The sequence below is a fragment of the Marmota monax genome, unplaced genomic scaffold (assembly GCF_021218885.2).
Source record: "Marmota monax isolate L192 unplaced genomic scaffold, Marmota_monax_Labrador192_F-V1.1 WCK01_AAM20220418_F8-fsc00066, whole genome shotgun sequence".
NCBI classification, from domain to species: Eukaryota; Metazoa; Chordata; class Mammalia; order Rodentia; family Sciuridae; genus Marmota; species Marmota monax.
This window is the reverse complement of record NW_026692805.1, coordinates 10,096,082-10,118,931: the sequence shown is the minus strand read 5'-3', so window position 1 is coordinate 10,118,931 and position 22,850 is coordinate 10,096,082. Positions and strand designations below refer to the sequence as shown.

General features: G+C 38.8%; 1 protein-coding gene across 2 annotated transcripts; it reads left to right on the top strand.

The window, feature by feature from the left end:
- The first annotated feature begins 651 nt into the window (after positions 1-651).
- Acbd7 (acyl-CoA binding domain containing 7) lies at positions 652-14,376 on the top strand. 2 transcript variants are annotated; one of them, XM_046448255.2, is made up of 5 exons: positions 652-925; positions 6,842-6,959; positions 7,060-7,122; positions 7,221-7,338; positions 10,132-14,376. In XM_046448255.2, the coding sequence occupies exons 1-4, from the start codon at positions 914-916 to the stop codon at positions 7,292-7,294; spliced, it is 267 nt and encodes an 88-aa protein (XP_046304211.1). In that variant the 5' UTR covers positions 652-913; the 3' UTR covers positions 7,295-7,338; positions 10,132-14,376. The 2 variants fall into 2 exon arrangements, with proteins under 2 accessions (XP_046304211.1, XP_046304210.1); XM_046448254.2 differs by lacking the exon at positions 10,132-14,376 and having other exon boundaries at positions 795-925; positions 7,221-8,688.
- The last annotated feature ends 8,474 nt before the right edge of the window (positions 14,377-22,850 follow it).

The window sequence follows — 22,850 nt, the reverse complement described above, 5'->3', positions numbered from 1 at the left end:
CTTTACATTTTCCATAGATTCTTAAAAAAAAGCATCAATGCTGGAAATAAATTATGCCCATAATATAAAAGTGTCTACAATTAACTATTTAAAATGTCATAGAAATGTACAAATGAGTCCTAAAATTTTAGAATTAAAGTATAGACATTTATATGAAGTAGATTAGCACAGAAGTTTTTTTTTTTTTTTTTTTTTGGTTGTTGTTTAATCATTGCTGTTTGTTTTTGTTTTGAGATGGGGTTTTGCTGTTTTCCAGGCTTCAAATCCCTGGTCTCTAGCAATCCTCCTGTCTCAGCCTCCCTGAGTTGCTGTTACCACAGACATACATCATTGCACCTGACTTTTTTTTCTCTTTTCTTTTTCTCGACTCTTTTATTCCTTCTTTTCTTTTTTGACAGAATTCTTCCTGAAGCAGTTAAGCAGAACTGGTTGAGAAGCACTTTTAAATAGAAATGTGTATGTATGTGTATTATTATCCAGTGATAGAAACCAATCTCTCCCTCTCCCCCTCCCCCTCCCTCCCTCTTTCTCTCCTGTCGCATATATAGATCCTGGAAATCTGGGTCAGGTGGAACAGGCGTGCAGTCCTTAACCTTTGCGATAATTAAGAGGAAGTTAGGATGTTACAACAACTCAGAGAAAATGGGCGATCCAGCGGCAGAGAGGAACTCTCTGAGTGCCCTTCTCTCCTCCTGGCCAGCGCCGAGAAGCCGACAGCAAAGCGGCGCTGTCTTCGGGTCCCTGGGACCTTGCCCCGCCCCGCCCTCTCAACACCTGACCCAGGGGAACCTCCCGGGCTCGCAGCGCAGCCAATGGGAGCGGTGGGCGGAGGACAGCTGCCCTTTAAGGAGCGGCCCAGCCTTCCCCAGGCACCCAGCGCCCGGAGAGCAGCAGCATCCCTGCCTTTGTCACTATGTCCCTGCAGGTAACACAGGGCATAGGGAGGCCGAGCCGGGTGGGGGTGGGGGATGCTCTGAGAGGGAAGCACTCAAATGGGGCGTGAGACAGGCATGCATGCCACCCTCACCTGGGAGCGCTGGACGGCGACCCTATGGTCACTCCCACACCTGCCCCAGGGCCCTCTTATTGCAGAATAGACTGCACCTTCCCACCTATGGAGGATAGGCCATGCTCCCCGTGGCAACCCTGTGGGGCCCAGACACTGGTGAAACCACCCTGAGCGGAAAAGTAGGCACAGGCCTCTGGGACCCTGAGCGGGCCCTCCTCCAGCCACTCTCTTCAGGAGGGAGGCGGCATCCACGGAGGGAGACCTTCGCGTTGGGACCTACTTGGGTTCTCATAGGCAAGTGTCCCTCTTAACAGCAGAGTTCTGTGGGGCTCTAACTTTAAAATACTGTTTTATTGATATGTCAGAAGTAGAAAAACTTAGGGAAAGGGAACAAATAGAATAAATAAGCGTCATCAGGCTCTCCTTCACCAGGGCAATAACCACTGCTAAACGTGACAGGTGACTCCTTTGTAGTCTTCCCAGTGCGTGTGTGCAATATGATTATAGGTGCACAGATATGTGCATACAGTGCACACACTTATGTTATTGTGTATATGCAGTTTTGTTTCTGTACCTAGTACTATGAGCATTTTCCTATCATTAAAATCCTTCTAAAGTGACATTGTTTATATGCATAAAATTTCATAGAATAAACATAACTAATTTCTTTAACCATTTCTTCAGGCAAGATGTTATGGGTGGGTTAAGGACACCATGCAGAGTCATGGAGGTTCATACCCATGCCCTGTCACCCACTTTGTACGTGATACAGTTGATCTCTGTGCCTCAGCCTTCTCATTTAGAAATGAAGGACAAATAACTGTTAAATGAGCAGCAGGTACAGCATTTAACAGTGCCTGGTGGAGGGTAAATGTGCAATAAGAATAAGCTCATTAGATAACTTAATTCATACTGAACTTTTCCCCAAATAATCAAAACTTCCTTCACATTAAAAGATCTAAATGGTTATTATTTAGCTTAGTAATATGATTTTTCACTATTGTTGTTAACTGGTTTTTTTATTTCTATTTTTTCTCTGTTGCTTTAAAAATATTTTCAGTAAGGATTTAAAGGTTCAGAATCATCACAGAAGAGCAACAGGCTAAGAAATATTAATAGCACCCACCATAATGTTATCTACTAACAATTCACTTGAGTACTCAGAGTATTGGTGAAAATACCATTTTAAAAAGACAGCAGGGACACTGAGTACAAGGTACACTGAAATCATACTATTTTTATAACTTTTACCTGAATCTAAAATAATTTCAAAAAAGGTTTCAAATACTAATAAAAATTAAAATTAAAAGACCAACAACTAGCTGATATATTTAAACCTTCATGACCTAACTGGCATTATGGCAGACATTGTACTGATACTTGTGTTGCTTCAAGATGCTATCAGTGACTCACTTAGTAGAAATGAGAAGAAGGGCGCAAGCATAGGAGCCCCAATCTTCTATGTTTTATGCTAGAATAAACAGAACTGGCTGATACTCCTGGAAGCAACAAGATAAATGGAATTCCTAACTCAGCTATGATCCCCCAGTTTTATCTTTAAATTGCAATGTGTTTACTCCCTCAGCAAAGCTTTAGTCATCTTAACTGGACATATTTCATTCCTACATGGTGAAGCTAAAAACAGCAAACTGTCCCTTCAAGGAGGTACATCTTTTCAAGTCTAAGGGGATTTGTGATTTTATATTCAGCAACTAACTAACTCTTCTTCCCCACATGTATGTGTGATTAAGATCTGTGAAATTACTTTGTGAGGAGTTCTTATCTACCTGATTCAGTTCCTCATGGGAATGAATGGTTCAAAAAGGTTTTATCAAGGTCACGTGTGAGATGCCCACGTGCTTTGGCTGCAGAAAGTGAAGTTGAATTAAGTGTGAGTTATCCTTCAAGGCTGTCTTCAGCTAGGGTGAAATGTGAAAAGAAATGTAAATGGGCTGGACTCCGTGGTGCAGCCCATAATCCAGTGACTTGGGAGACTAAGGCAGGATTCTGCAAGTTTGAGGCCAGCTTGGGCAACTTAGTGAGACTGTGTATTTTTTTAAAGGGATTAAAGCTGTGTCTCACCTTTATAACTTTGTGATCTTCCTAATATCCAGTCACTCATTAATTCATCCAACAAGGATGTATGGACTGGACTCAGACCTGCCTTTGTCACCTGCTGGCAGTGTGTAAAACTCAGCTGTGGCCACCAAGGTGCATGTTTATACCTGCACTCCATTATGTATATGTGATGGAACAAACCAAAGCAACTTCACCCGGCCGTTGTGCTGAGCACTGGTAAATTCTGTCTATGCTTTGTCTCCCTCGTCCACTCAGCTAGCACTAACTACCTTCCCCCAACTCATCCCTCTGGGAAGGCTTCTAGAGGCCATCCCTTTTGGGCTGCCACTCCCTCCTCCAGTCTCAGAGCAGCCTGCTTCTCCTTTATAGCAAGTCTCACAAGGTCACTGTTGCCATGCATGTCTCCCTCTGGATTCTGAGCTCCTTCAAGCAGACTGCCCTGCTCGTCCCTGCCTGCCTAGCACAGGCCAGGCCCGTCCTAGGTGTTCAGTACACTGTTGATTAGCACGGTATCTATGATGAGCTCTGGGAGGGAAGAGTCCACAGAATCAAATCAAGAGTATTTACATTCCTGATTGGATTTAGTCCTCACACCTTCCTGCTGAGACTCTTATAAAAGTTGGGTTTCCCTTATCTGAACTACTTTGGATCAAAAGCATTTCAGATTTTGGAATATTTGAATAAATAGAATGAGATATCTTGGGGATGGGATTCAAGTCTAAACATGAAACTCATGTATGTTTTATATGTGAATGCCGTACACACATAGCCTGGAGGTCATTTTATGTATTTTTAATGTACCTGTGTTTTGAATGTGCTCATGGTAGTAAGTGTGAAACTTTCTATCAGCACTCCGAAAGTTCTAACCTGGAAGCTTTTCAGGTTTCATATTTTCAGATTATGAATGTCCACCCTGTAGTATCTTTTTTTTTTTCTCTGAAGCTGTACCTCAGAGGAGCTTGGTGTCTTGCAGAGCCCCACAGCAGTGTGCCTCAAAGGTAGAATAGAAATCTTGAGTATGCCATGCAAGTCCAGTATTATTTCCACTGCTGCTTACTGTGGTTGGGGAGGGAGAGGCATCATGGTGGAAGGGACAATGGAATAACACCCTAAAGTAGGAACAGATCAAATAGAGGTGCCGGGGGAGGCAGGCTGCATACAGAGGAATTCTGGGCAGTGTTCCCTACCTGGGGAGGGAGGAGGGACAGATGGGGATTGCTGAAATGGCATGGGACAGCATGTCAGGGACAGCATGTCAGGATCAGCATGGAAGGGGTCCAAGATGTTCACTAAGATCTTTTTGTGGTTCTGTAGCCCCCAGAATATGAAGAATACGTTCCCAGAAACTATTTCATGCAAGGCAGGGGGCTTGCATGATTTTTTTTAGAAACCTTAGAATATTAATCAAGGGTTGGCTGACCAACAGGAATTGAGCTGGTGTCACTGGAGAATAGCATGAATATTCATAGCACAGAACCTCTGAGATGCTGATACACCTGAAGAGAAGCATCCCTGTCCCCTCAGTCACCTGGCCTGGCTTGTCCTTTGGAGCCCTGATCACTCATGCAGCAATTGTTTTGTTTTCCTTGTACACGCACTACATGTATGTTATGAAAAATGTGGAGAGTACAGAAGTTTTAAAAACCCAGAAAACCTACCAATAGTCAGAGGCAATTACTGCTTACCTATTTTAGTATATTTATTTCTAGTCTGACTTTTTCTACATAACTTTCAAAGCTGAGTATATTGAAACCATTTTGTGTTCTTTGTTTAATGATAAGTTAAAAGTGTATTTCATGTCTTCATAATTGTGCTTTTATCAAGACTTCTTTGTATACCCACTCCTCCAAAGAACCATTTAATGCAACTAATAATAGCTGACCCTTATTGAATAATCATCATCTGCTAGGCATTCTCTTAAGTACTTTACATGTGTTAACTTATTTAAGTTCTCCTAACAAATTTGTTGTTATTGTCTCATATTCCAGATGAAGAAACAGACATAGGTTAAGTAACTTGCCCAAGGTAACCCAGCTCTTTAGTAAAAACAATGAAAATCAACTCAAAGCCTGTGTCCTTAACCATGATGTTACGTGAACAGCAACTGAGTTTTCTTGAAGGGCAAGGCAACTTTCTCACATGCACACATCCTTCTCAATCTCCTACAGAAATCTGTTAGGAAGCAGGGCCATTTTCAAGGTTATTTAGCCTGAAGACCCTGGTCTCCAATTTATAGATGACTCATGTTCATCATAAAACAATTCTGGCTGTGCTACTGTCCTGTCTTTGGGGCTAGCTTTACCCAGCAACACTGCTGAGCTCATAGGCTTCTGAGCTTACAGTGGGGCTTTTTCTTCACTTTCTCTCCCAGGCCTTTGAACCAAAAGGGAACACTAACATCTGAGGAAAAATATAAGGTGGATGGGGGTGGGGCTGGGGCACCATGTTCACCTTCTCGAATTTGATACCCAGGCTACTGACGATTCCTGCTTACCCCCAACTTAAAGCAAATGCCACAAGGTAGATACAGTTTATTAAAAAGAATAAGATATTCTAATAAGAAAAATAATCAGCTAAGAGGTCAAAAGAGGAAAGAGATGAAGTGTCCAGGAGTGCTCAGACTCCAGGGCAGGTAGAGCCGGACTTCCTCCCTGAATGGAAGCTACCAAGAGAGCAGCTGCTGTCCTGGTCTAAGAGTTGAAGGCCTTGGGAGGTAGGAAGTGCTGTATTTAGGATCTGGAATGGCCCTCTGAGGGGGACTAATTCTATGGTATCCTATACTATACCTATACATGACACTATTGGGAGATGGCAACAATTTTTTAAAAAGAGGAAGAGGCCAGTGGGAGGGCTCCAAGTCATTAGGGGCATGATCTTGATGTGGACTGTGGGCCTTACCCCTTCCTCCTTCCTCTCTTTTGTTCCCAGCCATGAGTAAAGTGGTCTTGATTCACCACAAACTGCTGCCATGATATGCTCCACAGGCCCAAAGCCATGGAGCCAGTCACTTGTGGGCTTAATAGAACTGTGGACCAAAATAAACCTTTTCTCTTTATAATTTGACTTCTCTCCAGTGTATGTTCTAGTGACAGGAAGCTGACTCACACAGAGAGACTAGGTTTTTCGGAGAGAATTCAGGATGGTGCAGACAGTGTTTCCCACTCAAGTGTATTTGTGTGCTCAGTTTGCTGATCAGCTTTATGTTGCCAAACAACTTCTCTTTTCTGGACATTAGTTCATATTAAGTCTTTTAATCTGGGGTTTATGTATTGCAACTCTATGAGAAATCCAACTAAATCAATGATATTGACTGCCCTCAGAACCAAGTTAATGCACTAGATAGGTATAAAGCCACTGTCACTGAAGAGTGTGGACACTGCGAGAGGAATGTCCTGGACATAGGAGAGGACGGTGGTGTTCATAAGATGATCCAGAAAGCTGCACTGACTGTGGTGCCCTTTAAAATACATAAATTGATCCTTTCCAATGTCACGAATCTTATTTAGTTATCCATATTTTGTCTATGTATCAGGTGAAGTGTCCATGATTCCCAATAAATTAGGATAATTCTGGTGGAACATGAGCAGCAATAGCTCATTTCTATTTGACCCCCTCCCTCTCCTCTCCTCTCGAGTCCCATTCCTTGGTGGTCAACACCCCCAAAGTGCAATGGGTCTTCGTAACATTAGCCCATGCACTGTGTGCCTTTTTCTTTGATTTTTTCTTGTGTTATTTTATTTTATTTGGCTCTAGGCAGATTTTGACAGGGCCACAGAAGATGTGAAGAAGCTGAAAACAAGACCAGAGGATGAAGAACTGAAGGAAATCTATGGCCTTTACAAGCAAGCTGTCATTGGAGACATTGATATTGGTATTATATTATCCTTTTAAAAAATAAGGGCATACTTGGTGTTTGTGAAAGTGTGCAGTAAGAAGTCAACTTGACAGTCTCTCTTTCCTTCTTTTGGCAGCATGTCCAGCACTGTTGGATGTCAAAGGCAGGGCGAAGTGGGAAGCATGGAGCTTCCAAAAAGGTTTTAATTCTTCAACAAATTTCAAGTCAGCCTTCGTACTTCTTACTCTCCCACTCCACCAACCAGGGAGGTGACGTGATCTGTTTGTGTCTTTCTAGGGTTGTCCAAGGAGGATGCCATGAGTGCCTATATTTCTAAAGCCAAAGAGCTGATTGAAAAATATGGAATTTAAAGTGCAATAGATGAGAATGTGCTCCTTCTGAAGTCTTCATAATGGTATCTTGACCTTACATTTAGTGGGAAATGCACTGTTAATACTGGACCACGGATATTTTTGCTATGAGCAGGATTTGTAATACTTAGGAGTATGATGAAAATGCACAGTTAACTAAATTTCACTGGCTGAAACCAGATGACTTTAAAGGTTCTTTTAAAAAATCATTGCTCTGGCAATATGTATACCAAACCTTTTTTTTTTTTTTTTTTTTGGTGGTATTGGTTCAAACCCAGGATTCAGGCATGCTAGGCAAGCACTCTACCACTGAGCTACAGTCCTACCTGTATACCAAAACTTTGATTATTTGCTCTTTTTAAAATTTATTTATTTTTTAGTTGTAGTGGACAAATACCTTTATTTTATTTTTTATTTTTATAAATAAAAATAAGATCAAACCCAGGACCTCGTGCTAGGCTAGTGATCTACCACTGAGCTACAACCCCAGCCCATGATTATTTGCTCTTTTGATGAATCTATTCTCAATAATGAGGGAGTGCTACTGGGGTAATAAAAACAGTTTATTAAGAATCAACAGCAGCCGGGTGCAGTGTTGCACATCTGTAATCCTAGCTTCTTGGGAGGCTGAGGAAGCAGGATTACAAGTTCGAGTCCAGCCTTGTGGGTCCCCGGGGTGTAGCTCACTCAGTGGTAGAACACCTGCCTAATGTGCATGAGTCCCAGGGTTCCATTCCCAGCACCACAAACAAACCAGGAAGGAAGAAACTTATAAGTCTGTTTTTAGCTCCTCAAAGAAGGAAAAAAAAACACTGTGGAAATATTTAATTTTTACCTTTAAAACATAAAAGAATCAATAAAATGTATCTAGTGATCCACTGTACCCCTACTATGCCCCTTGGGATCAGTTTTGTTGGAGTGAAAATATAGAGTCTGGAATGATGATGACCCACACTACTCAGTCTTTCTTGTTGTTTCACAGGATCTTTGAAAGCTGGGTGTGGTAAGATACACCTGTACTCACAACTACTCAGGAAGCTGAGGCAGGAGGATCACAAGTTTGAGTTCAACCTGGGCAATTTAGTGAGACCCTACCTCAAAAAATAAAAAGCTAAAATGTAGCTCAGTGGTAGAGCATTGCCTAGAATGTGCATGGTCCTAGGCCTGATTCTCAGTACTGCAAGAAAAGAGAAAGAAGAAAACTTGTTTGAGATTCCATGAGATAAACATCCCCCCAAAGAGTATATCTCTGTTTCCTGCCTAAGAGCTCAGGTTTAGGGGATCAAGATACAGCTCTGGCAAGGTGCTTATCTGGCATATGTGAGGCCCAGGGTTCTATCCAGCACCACAAAAACAAAACAAAACAACCCCCGCCCCCCCCCAAAAAAAAAGAATTCAGGTTTGATATGGAATTACCAGATGGATAGATTGGCTTCATTTTATCTAACGATCAGAACAAAGCAAAAACCTCTTGATCCACTAGATGAATTTCCAGGGAATTAAGCTGAGTACAAACAGTAATACCAAAATATTATGTGCTGTATAATTCTATTTAGGTGAAATTCTTGAAGTGGCAAGTTATACATATAAAGGACAGAATTGTGGTTTCCAGGGGTTGGGGTTGTGGATCAGTGATAGAGCACTTGCCTAGCACATGTGAGGCACTGGGTTTGATCCTTATTACCACATATAAATAAATAAGTAAATAAATAAATGTATTCATTTACGACTAAAAATATTTTAAAACAGAATTGTAGTTTACAGAGAGGAAGGAGATATGTGTGGGTATCACAGGGCAGCAGGAGGGTCCTGTAGTGTTGGAATGTTTTGTCTCTTGACTGTCGCAATGTCAATATTCTGGTTGTAATATTTACTATAGTTTTGCACAGTGTTAACGGGGGGGGGATTTTTTTATTAGTGCATACTAGTTATACAGCATAATAGGTTTCCTTGCAGCATATTTGTTCATGCATATAGCACACTTTACTCATTTTATAGTATTTCTAAATTATTTATTAAAATTACCTGGGAATCTAGAGTTGCCTTGAAAAAAACTGAATTAAAAAAATCAAAATTGATTTCTCATTTGTAAATTTTGTGAAAGCAAAAATGATTCTCATCTTTGCTAAGTTTTACCTAAACACAGAAGTTTTCCATAATGAGGTCAAGGCCCAAGTCCTTCAAAGATAAGACACTAGCAATAGTAGGCCTGGTTGTAATTGAAGACCTGGAAAGTCAGAGCTGTTCCCTACTGGACTTTCCCTCCACCAAGTGGAGGGGCAGCAGAAAAAGCCCACCCCCAAGCCCTGGCATTTGCTACATTATGAGACTTCTGATTGCGAACTATGTTGACTAAAGTGTTTTTCAAATTATAATCACAAATCTAAATTACTTGTTTTTTTTTTTTTTTTTTTGGTACCAGGGATTGAACCCAGCAGCACTTACACTGAGCTCTTTTTATTTTTCATTTTGAGAGAGAGTCTTGCTTAGTTGCTTAGGACCTTGCTAAGTTGCCGAGGCTGGCCTCAAACTTGTAATCCTCCTGCCTTAGCCTTGAAGTCCCTGGGATTTTAGGCATGTGCCATTGTGCCCAGCCCACATCATTTTGGACTAATCTTTTAGTAAGGGGGCTCTGGAAATTGCATCAGAGTAAAGGGTAGTACAGTGTATAGTAAACATTTAACATAATTTACTTGAGGTTGTTTCTAGCCTAAGTTTATTATGTGAATTCTAACTCCCTCTTGTAATGAATTTTATATTGTTTGTACTTTGTTAAAAGGGAAGATAAATTCTGGGAAATTCTCCTGTGTGCATTTTCCTTAATCTTATTTATTAAGACCCTACCTACAGGGCTGGGGCTGGGGCTCAGTGGCAGAGCACTTGCCTAGCATGTGTGAGGCACTGGGTTCGATCCTTAGCACCAATATAAAAATAAACAAATAAAATAAAGGAATTCTGTCCATCTATAATTATAAAAAATTTAAAAGGCCCTACTTACATTATTTTAAAATAGTAAGAAAGAATGAGTTCATGTTATGTGATTGTAAACAAGTAGATGCTTTAAAAGTTAACATTTTAATATATAATGTTATGTTAAGCAGTGTGGAATATGAGAAAATGACATCAATCACACTAGGTAGTGGAGTTTAGTGTAAAGAAGTGAAAGAAATAAGGAAACTGGGGGAGTGAATCTGATTGCATTAGTCAGGCCTTGAAGAGAGGAACTAGTTTGGGAATTGAGAGAGTTCAGGGTCCAGGGATAATAATTCCAAGCATTTCCCCCATCACCCATTTTCACCAGTAAAATAACTGAGGAGGGCTGGTGGAGGGTATATCTCAGTAACAGAACACTTGCCTGGCATGCACAAGGCCCTGGTTTTGATCCCCAGCACTGGAAAAAAAATTGAAGGAAAAATAATACTTTACCAAGCATGAATTTTGTTGACAAACTTCCCACAAATGAGAATTAAGTGGAATTCTAATAGAAAGATAAAGGACTTTGCCAGAAGTGTTCCTTGCCTACTTGCCTTTCATCCACAGATACATAAATAATCCATGGAGAAATACATTTATTCATATGTAGTAAATCACCCTGACAGTAGAAAATGTGTGACTCCCAATCTCTAAAACTGCCGAGCTGCATCTGTGTAAACAAGAAGACTATTGTAAGGCCAAAAGGAAAAATGCCTAAAAGTTGGCAAGCAATGATAGTTCTAGACACTTGGTTATGTAGTTCTTGATGAAGTTTTCCTTGTCAAGTTCCAGAAGATAAAAGAGATTTCCCGACAGCACATGAGTATCAACATTTCCACTGGTTATATCTTTGCAGACTAAAACAAAATTTTATTTAATAACAACAAATGACATTTACCAGTACAAGTAAAGACTTATTTCCACATATTATTTCTCTAGGAGCTGATATCCAGTGGTAGAGTTACTTTCAAGGTGTCAGGTTCTTTGTGTTCTATATCTTTAATTTCTCTAAGACCTACCAGTATACAGTGGTATTACTTGTGTTCTTTCATTTTACATGAGATCAGTACCTCTCCATAAAAGGGGATGAACTTTGTATTCACAGCAGTAACTGTTAGTTGACATTTGCTGAAAACCATAAAACACACATTTTAATAAATACCCAGAAGTATAAAAATAATTTTACCTGCTACATCCTTTGCTAGATCTTTAGATCCAACAAAGCATGTTAAGTGAGTCACAAGAAAGAACAGCCTTAAAGAGGTACAAGCGAGAGAGAGTTAGTTAAGCAATATCCTGCGGAACCTCTTCCTGTTAATAGCACCACTGACATGAAACAGGAGGCCTCACCTTTGACTCTTCCACAGTGCAAACATTTTTTCACTGGGGCATTTCTTTCTATCAGAAACTGCCTGAGCCTCACTGTGATCCAAGCCATTTTCCAACCTCATCTAAGTTCTAGAATGTACAGCTGGCAGCAGGATGGTGCTGGGGGGCCCAGGGTCAGGGTGAGGCTAGTTTCAACCAGTGCTGTTGACTGTTGTAGCCCAGATATGACCTCCCTGATTCCTCCCAGCTCTCTCCATGGCCCAGTAAAGGTTCTGGGGACCTGCAAATAAATAAATTCAGGCCCTGCCCTCCTATTTCTGAGACACTGGCCGGGGAGAGATGTAAATGGAATAATCAGACAACTGAAGACAGATGGAAGTACTACCAAGCCAGGTGATTGGAGAACATAGGAGACATGGGGACAGGCTAGGGCGAAGGTGGGTCTCCCTGAGGAAGTGGAGTGCATCTGAGTTCTCAATGAATAGGAAAGAACTGAGTGAATGGAATGAAGGCTGCAGGGAAAGAGAAAAGGAGTTTGATTTGTTGCTCAGAGAATAAAGTGGTTATTGGGAGAAATCAAGGTGAAGTAGTATGCAAGAGCCGGGGGCAGGCCACATAGAGGACTGTGGTCATCCCAAGAATAAAGTCACGATCAAACTTGACTCTCATCCTCCTGGATATAGTGCAGGGAATGGACTGGGAGGGCACAAGGTGCATAAGAGAACCAACTGAGGGGCTCTTTGAATAGTCCAGGTGAGGATTTCTCTTCTGCCTGGGATGTAAAAACTAGGAGCGCGACTCCCACCCTCAAGATGAGGGGGGAAAACAACAGATAACTCATGGGAAGCTGTGGTGCAGGGTGCACTACAGGCCCTTTAAGGAGAGGTGGGGTGCCATAGGCTCCATCCTGGCCAAGTGCACAAAGAGGCTCTAAAATCAGCTAGAGTTTTGACAGGGGTTGGGGACAACGATAGTGAAGTTGGAGCATGTTGAAAATGAAATCACTTAAAATTAAGCATAGAGGGAACATGACCAAAAACCAACCAAACAAACAAAAACCCGTGTCCTGTGGGTATAATCTCATTCACTTCAACATAAGTGTAGCTCAAGTCCCAGGACAGTGGAGAAGAACAAAATAGAAAGACATTTGAAGAAATAATGGCTGAATATTTCCAAATTTGACAAAAATTATAAAGTCACACATCCAAGGAGCTCAAGAAACCCAAACAGAATAAGCAGTGAAAAATACATCGAGGCAGGTTGTAATCAAATTGATAAAATACATTTAAAAAACCCAGAGGACAATATGGACAATTGTCAAGCTGGAATTCTTAACTTGTGACTATATTTCTAAAGTGAAAAATAAAGGCATTTTTAGACACAAAAACCAAGAGAATTCTATGCATCAGACTTGCACTTAAATATTAAAAAGAACTTCTTTTAGGCAGAACAAAAATATCAGATGAAATTTGGATCTACTTGAAGAAAGAAAATGATATAAATAAATATAAAAGGATTTTTCTGATTTTTAAGTCACTTAAATCACCACTGACTACACAAAAACAATATGTAGTAATTTGTATATTATGAAAGCACAAAGTTCAAGATAGGGAATAGAGTGACATTCTTTTCCCTCTTGTAAGGTACTAAAGGTATTAAAAATAAAGTGGTAAAATAAATTGAAGGTAGATTGAGATAACTTAAAGATGTATGTTTTGGATTCTAAACAAACACTAAAGGAACAAAACAGTGATTTATAGCTAACAACCCAATGATGGAGTAAAAATTTTAAAAAAATTAAAAATTAATCCATAAGAAAAGAGAAGATGAAAGAAAAAACAAAACCATGGGACAAATTTAAAACAAATTGCAAGATGATAGACTTAAATGTAACCATATTAATAATTAAAATGACATGATAGATTCCAATACTGCAGCTACAAGGCAAAGATGACTGACTTACAAAGCAAAATCTATCTACATGCTGTCAACAAGGGACACAGAGAAAAAGTACAAGAATGGGATAAGATAAACCATGCAAACAATAATAAAAGAAATGGGAATGGCTGTAATTAGTATCAGAACAACAACACAAAAGACTTGAAAATAAGAGGCTGGATGAAGTGGTGCACACCTGTAACCCCAGTGACTTGGGAGGCTGAGGTAAGAAGGTTGAGGCCAAGCTCAGAACTTAGTGAGACCCTCAGCAACTTAGTGAGACACTGTCTTAAAATACAAAATAAAAATTAATACAACCACTGTGGAAAGCAGTGTGGAGACTCCTCAAAAAAAATAGACACAAAAAACCCTAGGAATGGAAGCACAATATGACTCAACTATCTCACTCCTTGATATTTGTCCAAAAGAACTAAAATCAGCACACTATAGCCATATAGCCACTTCACTGTTTAGAGCAGCACAGTTTACAACAGCCAAATTATGGGATCCACCTGGATGCCCATCAACAAATGAATGGGTCAAGAAAACCTATAGATATAATAACATATATATAGCTATATAGATATATCCACACAATGAAGTTTTACTCAGCCATAAAGAAGAATGTAATAATGGTATTTGCAGGTAATGGAAGGAAATGTAGAAATTCATGTTAAGCAAAATAAGCCAGACTCAGAAAATCAAGAGCCCAGTGTTTTCTTGCATATGTGAAAGCTAGGGCCAAGTAAGGGAAAGAAGGTGGTGAGGGAGGGGATAAGATATCTTGAAGATATAGGGTCGATCAGTGGAGGAGAAGAACAAGAGGGATGGAAGAAAGAAGGAAAAGGGGTAGAAGTATGAATTCAACAATATCGTGTTATATACATATATCAATGTAACAAAAAGAATTACACCTGTATGTACATGTAGAAAATACCAAACAAAAATAAATAAAGGAGCGAAAGGAAGATCAATAAAGGAGAGGAAGGAGAATAGGGAGAAGGAGGAGGGAAGAAAAAGAACGAGGGGAATGGGGATTCTTTGCACGTATTATTTTGTCAAAATGAACCCAAATACTATGTATAATTATAATGCTCTAATAAAATTAAAAATAATAAAAATACAAAATAAAAAGGTCAGGGGGTATAGCTATCAGTGGTAAAGTTCCCCTGGGTTCAAAAATTTATCTATCTATCTATCTATCCATCCATCCATCCCAGGAGAAGAACAAGAACATCATATTAAAGAGTTTTCACACTTAAGAAAACAACAGTAACTAGCTACAGTGACATATAACTATAATCCTAGCTACTGGGGAGGGTGAGGCAGGGTGATTGAAATTTTGATGCCAGATTGGGCAACTTAGCCCAAGAGTGCAGACAGAAGGTGTCACTGGGGACATGGAGACTTCACTTACATTGGGACTGCTGTACTCCTTAAGGGGAACAGTGGCCACGGTCAGAGTTGTGGTGTTATACATTTTCATATATTGATTGTTTGAAAAATTGTTTGAAGCAATGGCCTTTAATGTGTATATTAAACATTAGCTTGACTAAAAACCCCACAAAGGTACTTCCAATAGTCTTGAAAAAGTACATTCATGCATGAATTATAGGGCTCTCTTCTTCCAATGGCAGCATGAGCTCAGGTGAGACCTGCTATTAGAGCAAGGGTGACTGTAGACAGAAGAGGACTTGGAAAGCTTGGGGGGACAGAGGCCTAGGGCTGGAAAGACATTTTCGGGCCAGAGAGGGACACCTTGGAAAGGGAAAATGTCTCTTTGGAGGTTTGGTACGGAAAATAGAGAGGGGCTGAAAATAAGAGTACCACAGAAACAGAAAATATCAAAGAATTCCAAGAATTCTGAACCCCTCACCCACAGGAACACCAATTTTTTAAAAAACTGCACTTCACTTGATCGACAGAAGAGGGCACTCTGAAACCAGCCACCTCAATCCCAGGGGCTGAGCCACCTGTGACTGCTGGTCAGGAAAATCCACACCCCATCAGGAGCAGAAATAAACTGATACACAGCACACAGAGTGGTGTGTGTCAGTTTCCTGTGGCCCTCCCTGTCCATGCAGATTTCTAAGTCAAACCTTTTCAGCTAATGAAAGCACTTAGGAAAAAACTTATAAAATGTAAAAAAATGCCCAATATGAATTAAATTAAATCAAACAAGAAATGAAAAAAAAGAAAAAAAAAACACCCTGTAACTTGGGATTTTAAAATTCTGAATAGAAATAGACAATTGCACAAAGATGTGACAGAATATTGGGAAGAAATTGAATATAAAGATGAAAGTTTTTCCAAAACAACAAAAAATAGTTTCCTTAACACAGAGATGCAAAATATTTAAGTGGAAAGAAAGGGCAGGAATAAAAGGAGATAGGAACCAAATAATACAACTATAAATCAGAAACATGAACAACATCAGATTTTCTCTTAAAGGGCCTCTGTCTAATTTTGTAAAAACATTTTGTTGACTCTTGAATCAAACAACAACAAGAACAAAACCACAAAATTAATTATAGGACATTTAAAAATGATTTTAAAAACTTACTATATGTCAGAATTTACAAGATATAATTAAAGTAGTAATCAGAGAAAAGTCACAGCTTTAGGAAATTATGCCAAAAAGGAAAATAAGTTATCTAAAGAGCTCAATTCATAGATATAGAAAAATTAAAAAAATTACATGGGAAAATGTAGAATAGAGAAATAATATGAATATGAAAATAAAAGAGAATATGAAACTATGTTTATGCATTAGAAATCAGGACTAATTGAACACAGGAAACTGATTTGCAATACTATGTGCAAAACATTTGGAAATTTACATGAAATCTGCATATCTTTAAAAGAAATGATTTAATAAAATTGACCCCAGTAAAAATAGAAAATTTAAATTCATAATTTTATTTATTTATTTTTTTAATTGGTTGTTCAAAACATTACAAAGCTCATGATATATCATCTTTCATACATTTGACTCAATTAGGTTATGAACTCCCATTTTTTCCCCAAATACAAATTGCAGAATCACATCGGTTACACACTCACATTTTTACATAATGGCATATTAGTGACTGTTGTATTCTGCTACCTTTCCTTTAAATTCATAATTTTAAATAGAATACAGTTATTGAAGAAGTTTCCCCATACAAAAGTGTTCTGGGCCCAGATGATTTCATAGAAAAATTTTTAGGAACTCTCAAAGGACATAATGTTGATGGCACTTGAATCCTCCAGAGCACAGAAAAAGAAGGAAATATTCCACATTCTTTTTATGCAGTAGCTATAATAATCATACCTAGATGTGAAAAGATTAGAAAATACCAGCAATTTTAGGCTGATCTTACTTGTGAATGCATGTAGGGATTGGTGTGAAACGTGATTGATGTCAAGGGGAAAGAGCCTTAGCAGGGGCCTGAGTGTGTGCAGGAGCCAACTGATTAGCTCTTAGGAGGTCAGTCCTTGCCTCCTGGACAACAGTCCTGGGCTCACTTCCAAATAAGTCTGCCTAGTGTTGGGACCTGGGGAAATCCCTCTTTTCATTACTTCTTTAGAGTGAACTATAGAAAACATATTTTCATTTTGACATAAACATGCATGTGACAAGAAAACAATATTTAAAAATCATGAAACTCAAAAGATACTATACCTACTTCCACAATCGCAGTTCATTCCCACAAAGGAAGCTCTTGTTGCCAGTTTTGTGTATTTTGTTGCCTCTGTGTATCTTCCACATCATTCTTCATTTTTATATGAACTTCCGTTGTATCCATCTGTACGTGTGTGTATCCTTTTTTTTGTGTATACATTTAGTTTTATTGTAACAAAGCAACTTGTACACTTTTAACATTTAAAACTGAGCATCATCTTTCCTTTCCAGTGAAAACAAAAAAGAAAATTTAAAAATAAGCAAACAAAATTACAATAGAGAATGTCAATTCCAAATAAAATCCTACAGGTTTTGCTGATTCTCCCATTGAGTGGCAGGGCTCAAGTCATCATTAGGAGAGAATTTTATTTTAAAAGTGTCATCTTAAATTGCAAGGATGTCCGTTAAACATCACAATTAAACATGCCAAAGGAGAAGCCATGTTGTCAAAATGCCCGCTTAACCCACCCAAACATCTCAAACCCACCCTTTGCTGACCTTCTATAACCCCATTTTTTAAAGTTTTTTTTTCTTATTTTAAACAAGAAAAAGTAGACAGATACATGTTGGTAAATGCTAACTGTCCGTATTCACATAGAGACACAGTGTAATCTCTGAGCCCAATATACAGAGAAAGGAGGAAAAAAGCTAGAATTCTATGTACTACTACACAGGGACCTAGCACCCTCCAACTTCCAGCAGAGTGAAGGGAGCAGAAGGTTTTTCTTTTTTTCCCACAGAGCATGGTGGTGTTGATTCCATACAGTTTTTTGTTTTGAGACAGGAAGGGATAAAAATGAATTTAGAACAGAAGGGTGTAGAGATACTTTTCCCATTGTACTCTGCTCAAGGTATTTCCCCCCAAAATAAGATGAGAAGCATGGTTTGAGAAAAGAGACCTCAAGAACAGGGCGGCTGAGCACAAGGGGGTGGGGGGGAGGGGGGAAAAAGACTGCAACTTGCTCTCTTTCCATTTCCATGCAATTTCCCTTCTCTTTCCTTTTCCCTCCCACCTCTCACCCCTGTTTAATGTTAATCTTCTTCTCATGCTCTTCCTCCCAACTCTGTTCTTAGTTACTCTCCTTATATCAAAGAAAACATTTGGCATTTGTTTTTTGGGGATTGGCTAGCTTCACTTAGCATAATCTGTTCTAATGCCATCCATTTCCCTGCAAATTCTATGATTTTGTCATTTTTTAATGCAGAGTAATACTCCATTGTGTATAAATGCCACATTTTTTTTTTATCCATTCGTCTATTGAAGGGCATCTAGGTTGGTTCCACAGTCTTGCTATTGTGAATTGTGCTGCTATGAACATCGATGTAGCAGTGTCCCTGTAGCATGCTCTTTTTAGGTCTTTAGGGAATAGACCGAGAAGGGGAATAGCTGGGTCAAATGGTGGTTCCATTCCCAGCTTTCCAAGAAATCTTCATACTGCTTTCCAAATTGGCTGCACCAATTTGCAGTCCCACCAGCAATGTACAAGTGTACCCTTTTCCCCACATCCTCGCCAGCACTTGTTGTTATTTGACTTCATAATGGCTGCCAATCTTACTGGAGTGAGATGGTATCTTAGGGTGGTTTTGATTTGCATTTCTCTGACTGCTAGAGATGGTGAGCATTTTTTCATGTACTTATTGATTGATTGTATGTCCTCCTCTGAGAAGTGTCTGTTCAGGTCCTTGGCCCATTTGTTGATTGGGTTGTTTGTTCTCTTATTGTCTAATTTTTTGAGTTCTTTGTATACTCTGGATATTAGGGCTCTATCTGAAGTGTGAGGAGTAAAGATTTGTTCCCAGTATGTAGGCTCCTTATTTACCTCTCTTATTGTTTCTTTTGCTGAGAAAAAACTTTTTAGTTTGAGTAAGTCCTATTTGTTGATTCTAGTTATTAACTCTTGTGCTATGGGTGTCCTATTGAGGAATTTGGAGCCCGACCACACAGTATGTAGATCGTAGCCAACTTTTTCTTCTATCAGACGGCGTGTCTCTGATTTGATATCAAGCTCCTTGATACATTTTGAGTTAACTTTTGTGCATGGCGAGAGAAAGGGATTCAGTTTCATTTTGTTGCATATGGATTTCCAGTTTTCCCAGCACCATTTGTTGAAGATGCTATCCTTCCTCCATTGCATGCTTTTAGCCCCTTTATCAAATATAAGATAGTTGTAGTTTTGTGGATTGGTTTCTGTGTCCTCTATTCTGTACCATTGGTCCACCCGCCTGTTTTGGTACCAGTACCATGCTGTTTTTGTTACTATTGCTCTGTAGTATAGTTTGAAGTCTGGTATCGCTATACCGCCTGATTCACACTTCCTGCTTAGCATTGTTTTTGCTATTCTGGGTCGTTTATTTTTCCATATGAATTTCATGATTGCTTTCTCTATTTCTACAAGAAATGCCATTGGGATTTTGATTGGCATTGCATTAAACCTATAGAGAACTTTTGGTAATATCGCCATTTTGATGATGTTAGTTCTGCCTATCCATGAACAGGGTATATTTTTCCATCTTCTAAGATCTTCTTCTATTTCTCCCTTTAGGGTTCTGTAGTTTTCTTTGTATAAGTCTTTCACCTCTTTTGTTAGGTTGATTCCCAAGTATTTTATTTTTTTTGAGGATATTGTGAATGGTGTGGTTGTCCTCATTTCCATTTCAGAGGATTTGTCGCTGATATACAGGAATGCCTCTGATTTATGCGTGTTGATTTTATATCCTGCCACTTTGCTGAATTCATTTATTAGCTCTAATAGTTTCTTTGTAGAGCCTTTTGGGTCTGCTAGGTATAGAATCATGTCACCTGCAAATAGTGATAATTTAAGTTCTTCTTTTCCTATTTTTATGCCTTTAATTTCTTTCGTCTGTCTAATTGCTCTGGCCAGTGTTTCGAGAACTATATTGAACAGAAGTGGTGAGAGAGGGCATCCCTGTCGTGTTCCAGATTTTAGAGGGAATGTTTTCAATTGTTCTCCATTCAGAATGATGCTAGCCTGAGGCTTAGCATAGATTGCTTTTACAATATTGAGGTATGTTCCTGTTATCCCTAGTTTTTCTAGAGTTTTGAACATAAAGGGATGCTGTACTTTGTCGAATGCTTTTTCTGCATCTATCGAGGTAATCATATGGTTCTTATTTTTAAGTCTATTGATGTGGTGAATAACATTTATTGATTTCCGTATATTGAACCAGCCTTGCATCCCAGGGATGAATCCTACTTGATCATGGTGCACAATTTTTTTGATATGTTTTTGTATCCGATTCGCCAGAATTTTATTGAGGATTTTTGCATCTAGGTTCATTAGAGATATTGGTCTGTAGTTTTCTTTCTTTGAAGTGTCTTTGTCTGGTTTAGGAATCAGGGTGATGTTGGCCTCGTAGAATGAATTTGGAAGTTCTCCCTCTTTTTCTATTTCCTGAAATAGCTTGAAAAGTATTGGTATTAGTTCCTCTTTAAAGGTTTTGTAAAACTCTGCTGAATACCCATCCGGTCCTGGGCTTTTCTTAGTTGGTAGTCTTTTGATGGTTTCTTCTATTTCCTCAATTGATATTGGTCTGTTTAGGTTGTCTATATCCTCCTGACTCAATCTGGGCAGATCATATAACTTAAGAAATTTATCGATGCCTTCACTATATTCTATTTTATTGGAGTATAAGGATTCAAAGTAATTTCTGATTATCTTCTGTATTTCTGAAGTGTCTGTTGTGATATTGCCTTTTTCATCCCGTATGCTAGTAATTTGAATTCTCTCTCTTCTTCTCTTCGTTAGCATGGCTAAGGGTCTGTCGATTTTATTTATTTTTTCAAAGAACCAACTTTTAGTTTTGTCAATTTTTTCAATTGTTTCTTTTGTTTCGATTTCATTAATTTCAGCTCTGATTTTAATTATTTCTTGCCTTCTACTTCTTTTGCTGTTGTTTTTCTCTTCTTTTTCTAGGATTTTGAGATGAAGTATGAGATCATTTATTTGTTGGTTTTTTCTTTTTTTAAGGAATGAACTCCAAGCAATGAATTTTCCTCTTAGAACTGCTTTCAATGTGTCCCATAGATTCCGATATATTGTGTCTGTGTTTTCATTTATCTCTAAGAATTTTTTAATTTCCTCCTTGATGTCTTCTATAACCCATTGATCATTCAGTAACCTATTGTTCATTCTCCAAGTGATGTATGCTTTTTCCTTCCTTCTTTTATCCTTGATTTTCAGTTTCATTCCATTATGATCAGATAAGATGCATGGTATTATCTCTACTCCTTTATATTGTCTAAGAGTTGCCCTGTGACATAATATATGATCTATTTTTGAGAAGGATCCATGTGCTGCTGAGAAAAAAGTGTAACTGCTTGATGTTGGGTGGTATATTCTATATATGTCAATTAAGTCTAGGTTATTAATTGTGTTATTGAGTTCTACAGTTTCCTTATTCAACTTTTGTTTGGAAGATCTGTCCAGTGGCGAGAGAGGTGTGTTGAAGTCTCCCATGATTATTGTATGGTGGTCTATTAGACTCTTGAACTTGAGAAGAGTTTGTTTGATGAACATAGCTGCACCATTGTTTGGGGCATATATATTTATGATTGTTATGTCTTGTTGGTGTATGGTTCCCTTAAGCAGTATGTAGTGTCCCTCTTTATCCCTTTTGATTAACTTTGGCTTGAAATCTATTTTATTTGATATGAGTATGGACACTCCTGCTTGTTTCCGAAGTCCACATGAGTGATATGATTTTTCCCAACCTTTCACCTTCAGTCTATGTATGTCTTTTCCTATCAAATGCGTCTCCTGTAAGCAGCATATTGTTGGGTCTTGTTTTGTGATCCATTCTACTAGCCTGTGTCTCTTAATTGGTGAGTTTAAGCCATTAACATTTAGGGTTATTATTGAGATATGGGTTGTTCTTCCAGCCATATTTGTTTATTTCTGTTACTAAACATGGTTTGTTTTCCTCTTTGATTATTTCCCCCCCTTTACTGTACTACCTCCCACTGTTGGTTTTAATTGTTATTTTCCATTTCCTCTTCTTGTAATGTTTTGCCGAGGATGTTTTGAAGAGATGGTTTTCTAGCTGCAAATTCTTTAAACTTTTGTTTATCGTGGAAGGTTTTAATTTCATCTTCCATCCTGAAGCTTAATTTCACTGGATACACAATTCTTGGTTGGAACCCATTTTCTTTCAGTGTTTGAAATATGTTATTCCAGGATCTTCTAGCTTTCAGAGTCTGTGTTGAAAGATCAGCTGTTTTCCTGATTGGTTTACCCCTAAATGTAATCTGCTTCCTTTCTCTTGTAGCTTTTAAAATTCTCTCCTTATTCTGTATGTTGGGCATCTTCATTATAATGTGTCTAGGTGTGGATCTCTTATGATTTTGCACATTCGGCATCCTGTAGGCTTCTAGGATTTGGGATTCTGTCTCATTCTTCAAGTCTGGGAAGTTTTCTCGTATTATTTCATTGAATAGATTGCTCATTCCTTTGGTTTGGACCTGTATCCCTTCCTGTATCCCAATGACTGTTAAGTTTGGTCTCTTAATGTTATCCCATATTTCTTGGGTGTTCTGCTCATGGTTTCTTAACAGTCTTGCTGAGCTGTCTATGTTCTTTTCAAGTTGAAATACTTTGTCTTAATTGTCTGATGTTCTGTCTTCTAAGTGTTCTA

Excerpts from the sequence above, each read along its gene's own strand:
- Acbd7 (XM_046448255.2), top strand. Across the intron at positions 6,960-7,059 it reads CATTGGAGACATTGATATTG|CATGTCCAGCACTGTTGGAT; the intron begins GTATTATATTAT and ends TTCTTTTGGCAG. Across the intron at positions 7,123-7,220 it reads AGCATGGAGCTTCCAAAAAG|GGTTGTCCAAGGAGGATGCC; the intron begins GTTTTAATTCTT and ends GTGTCTTTCTAG.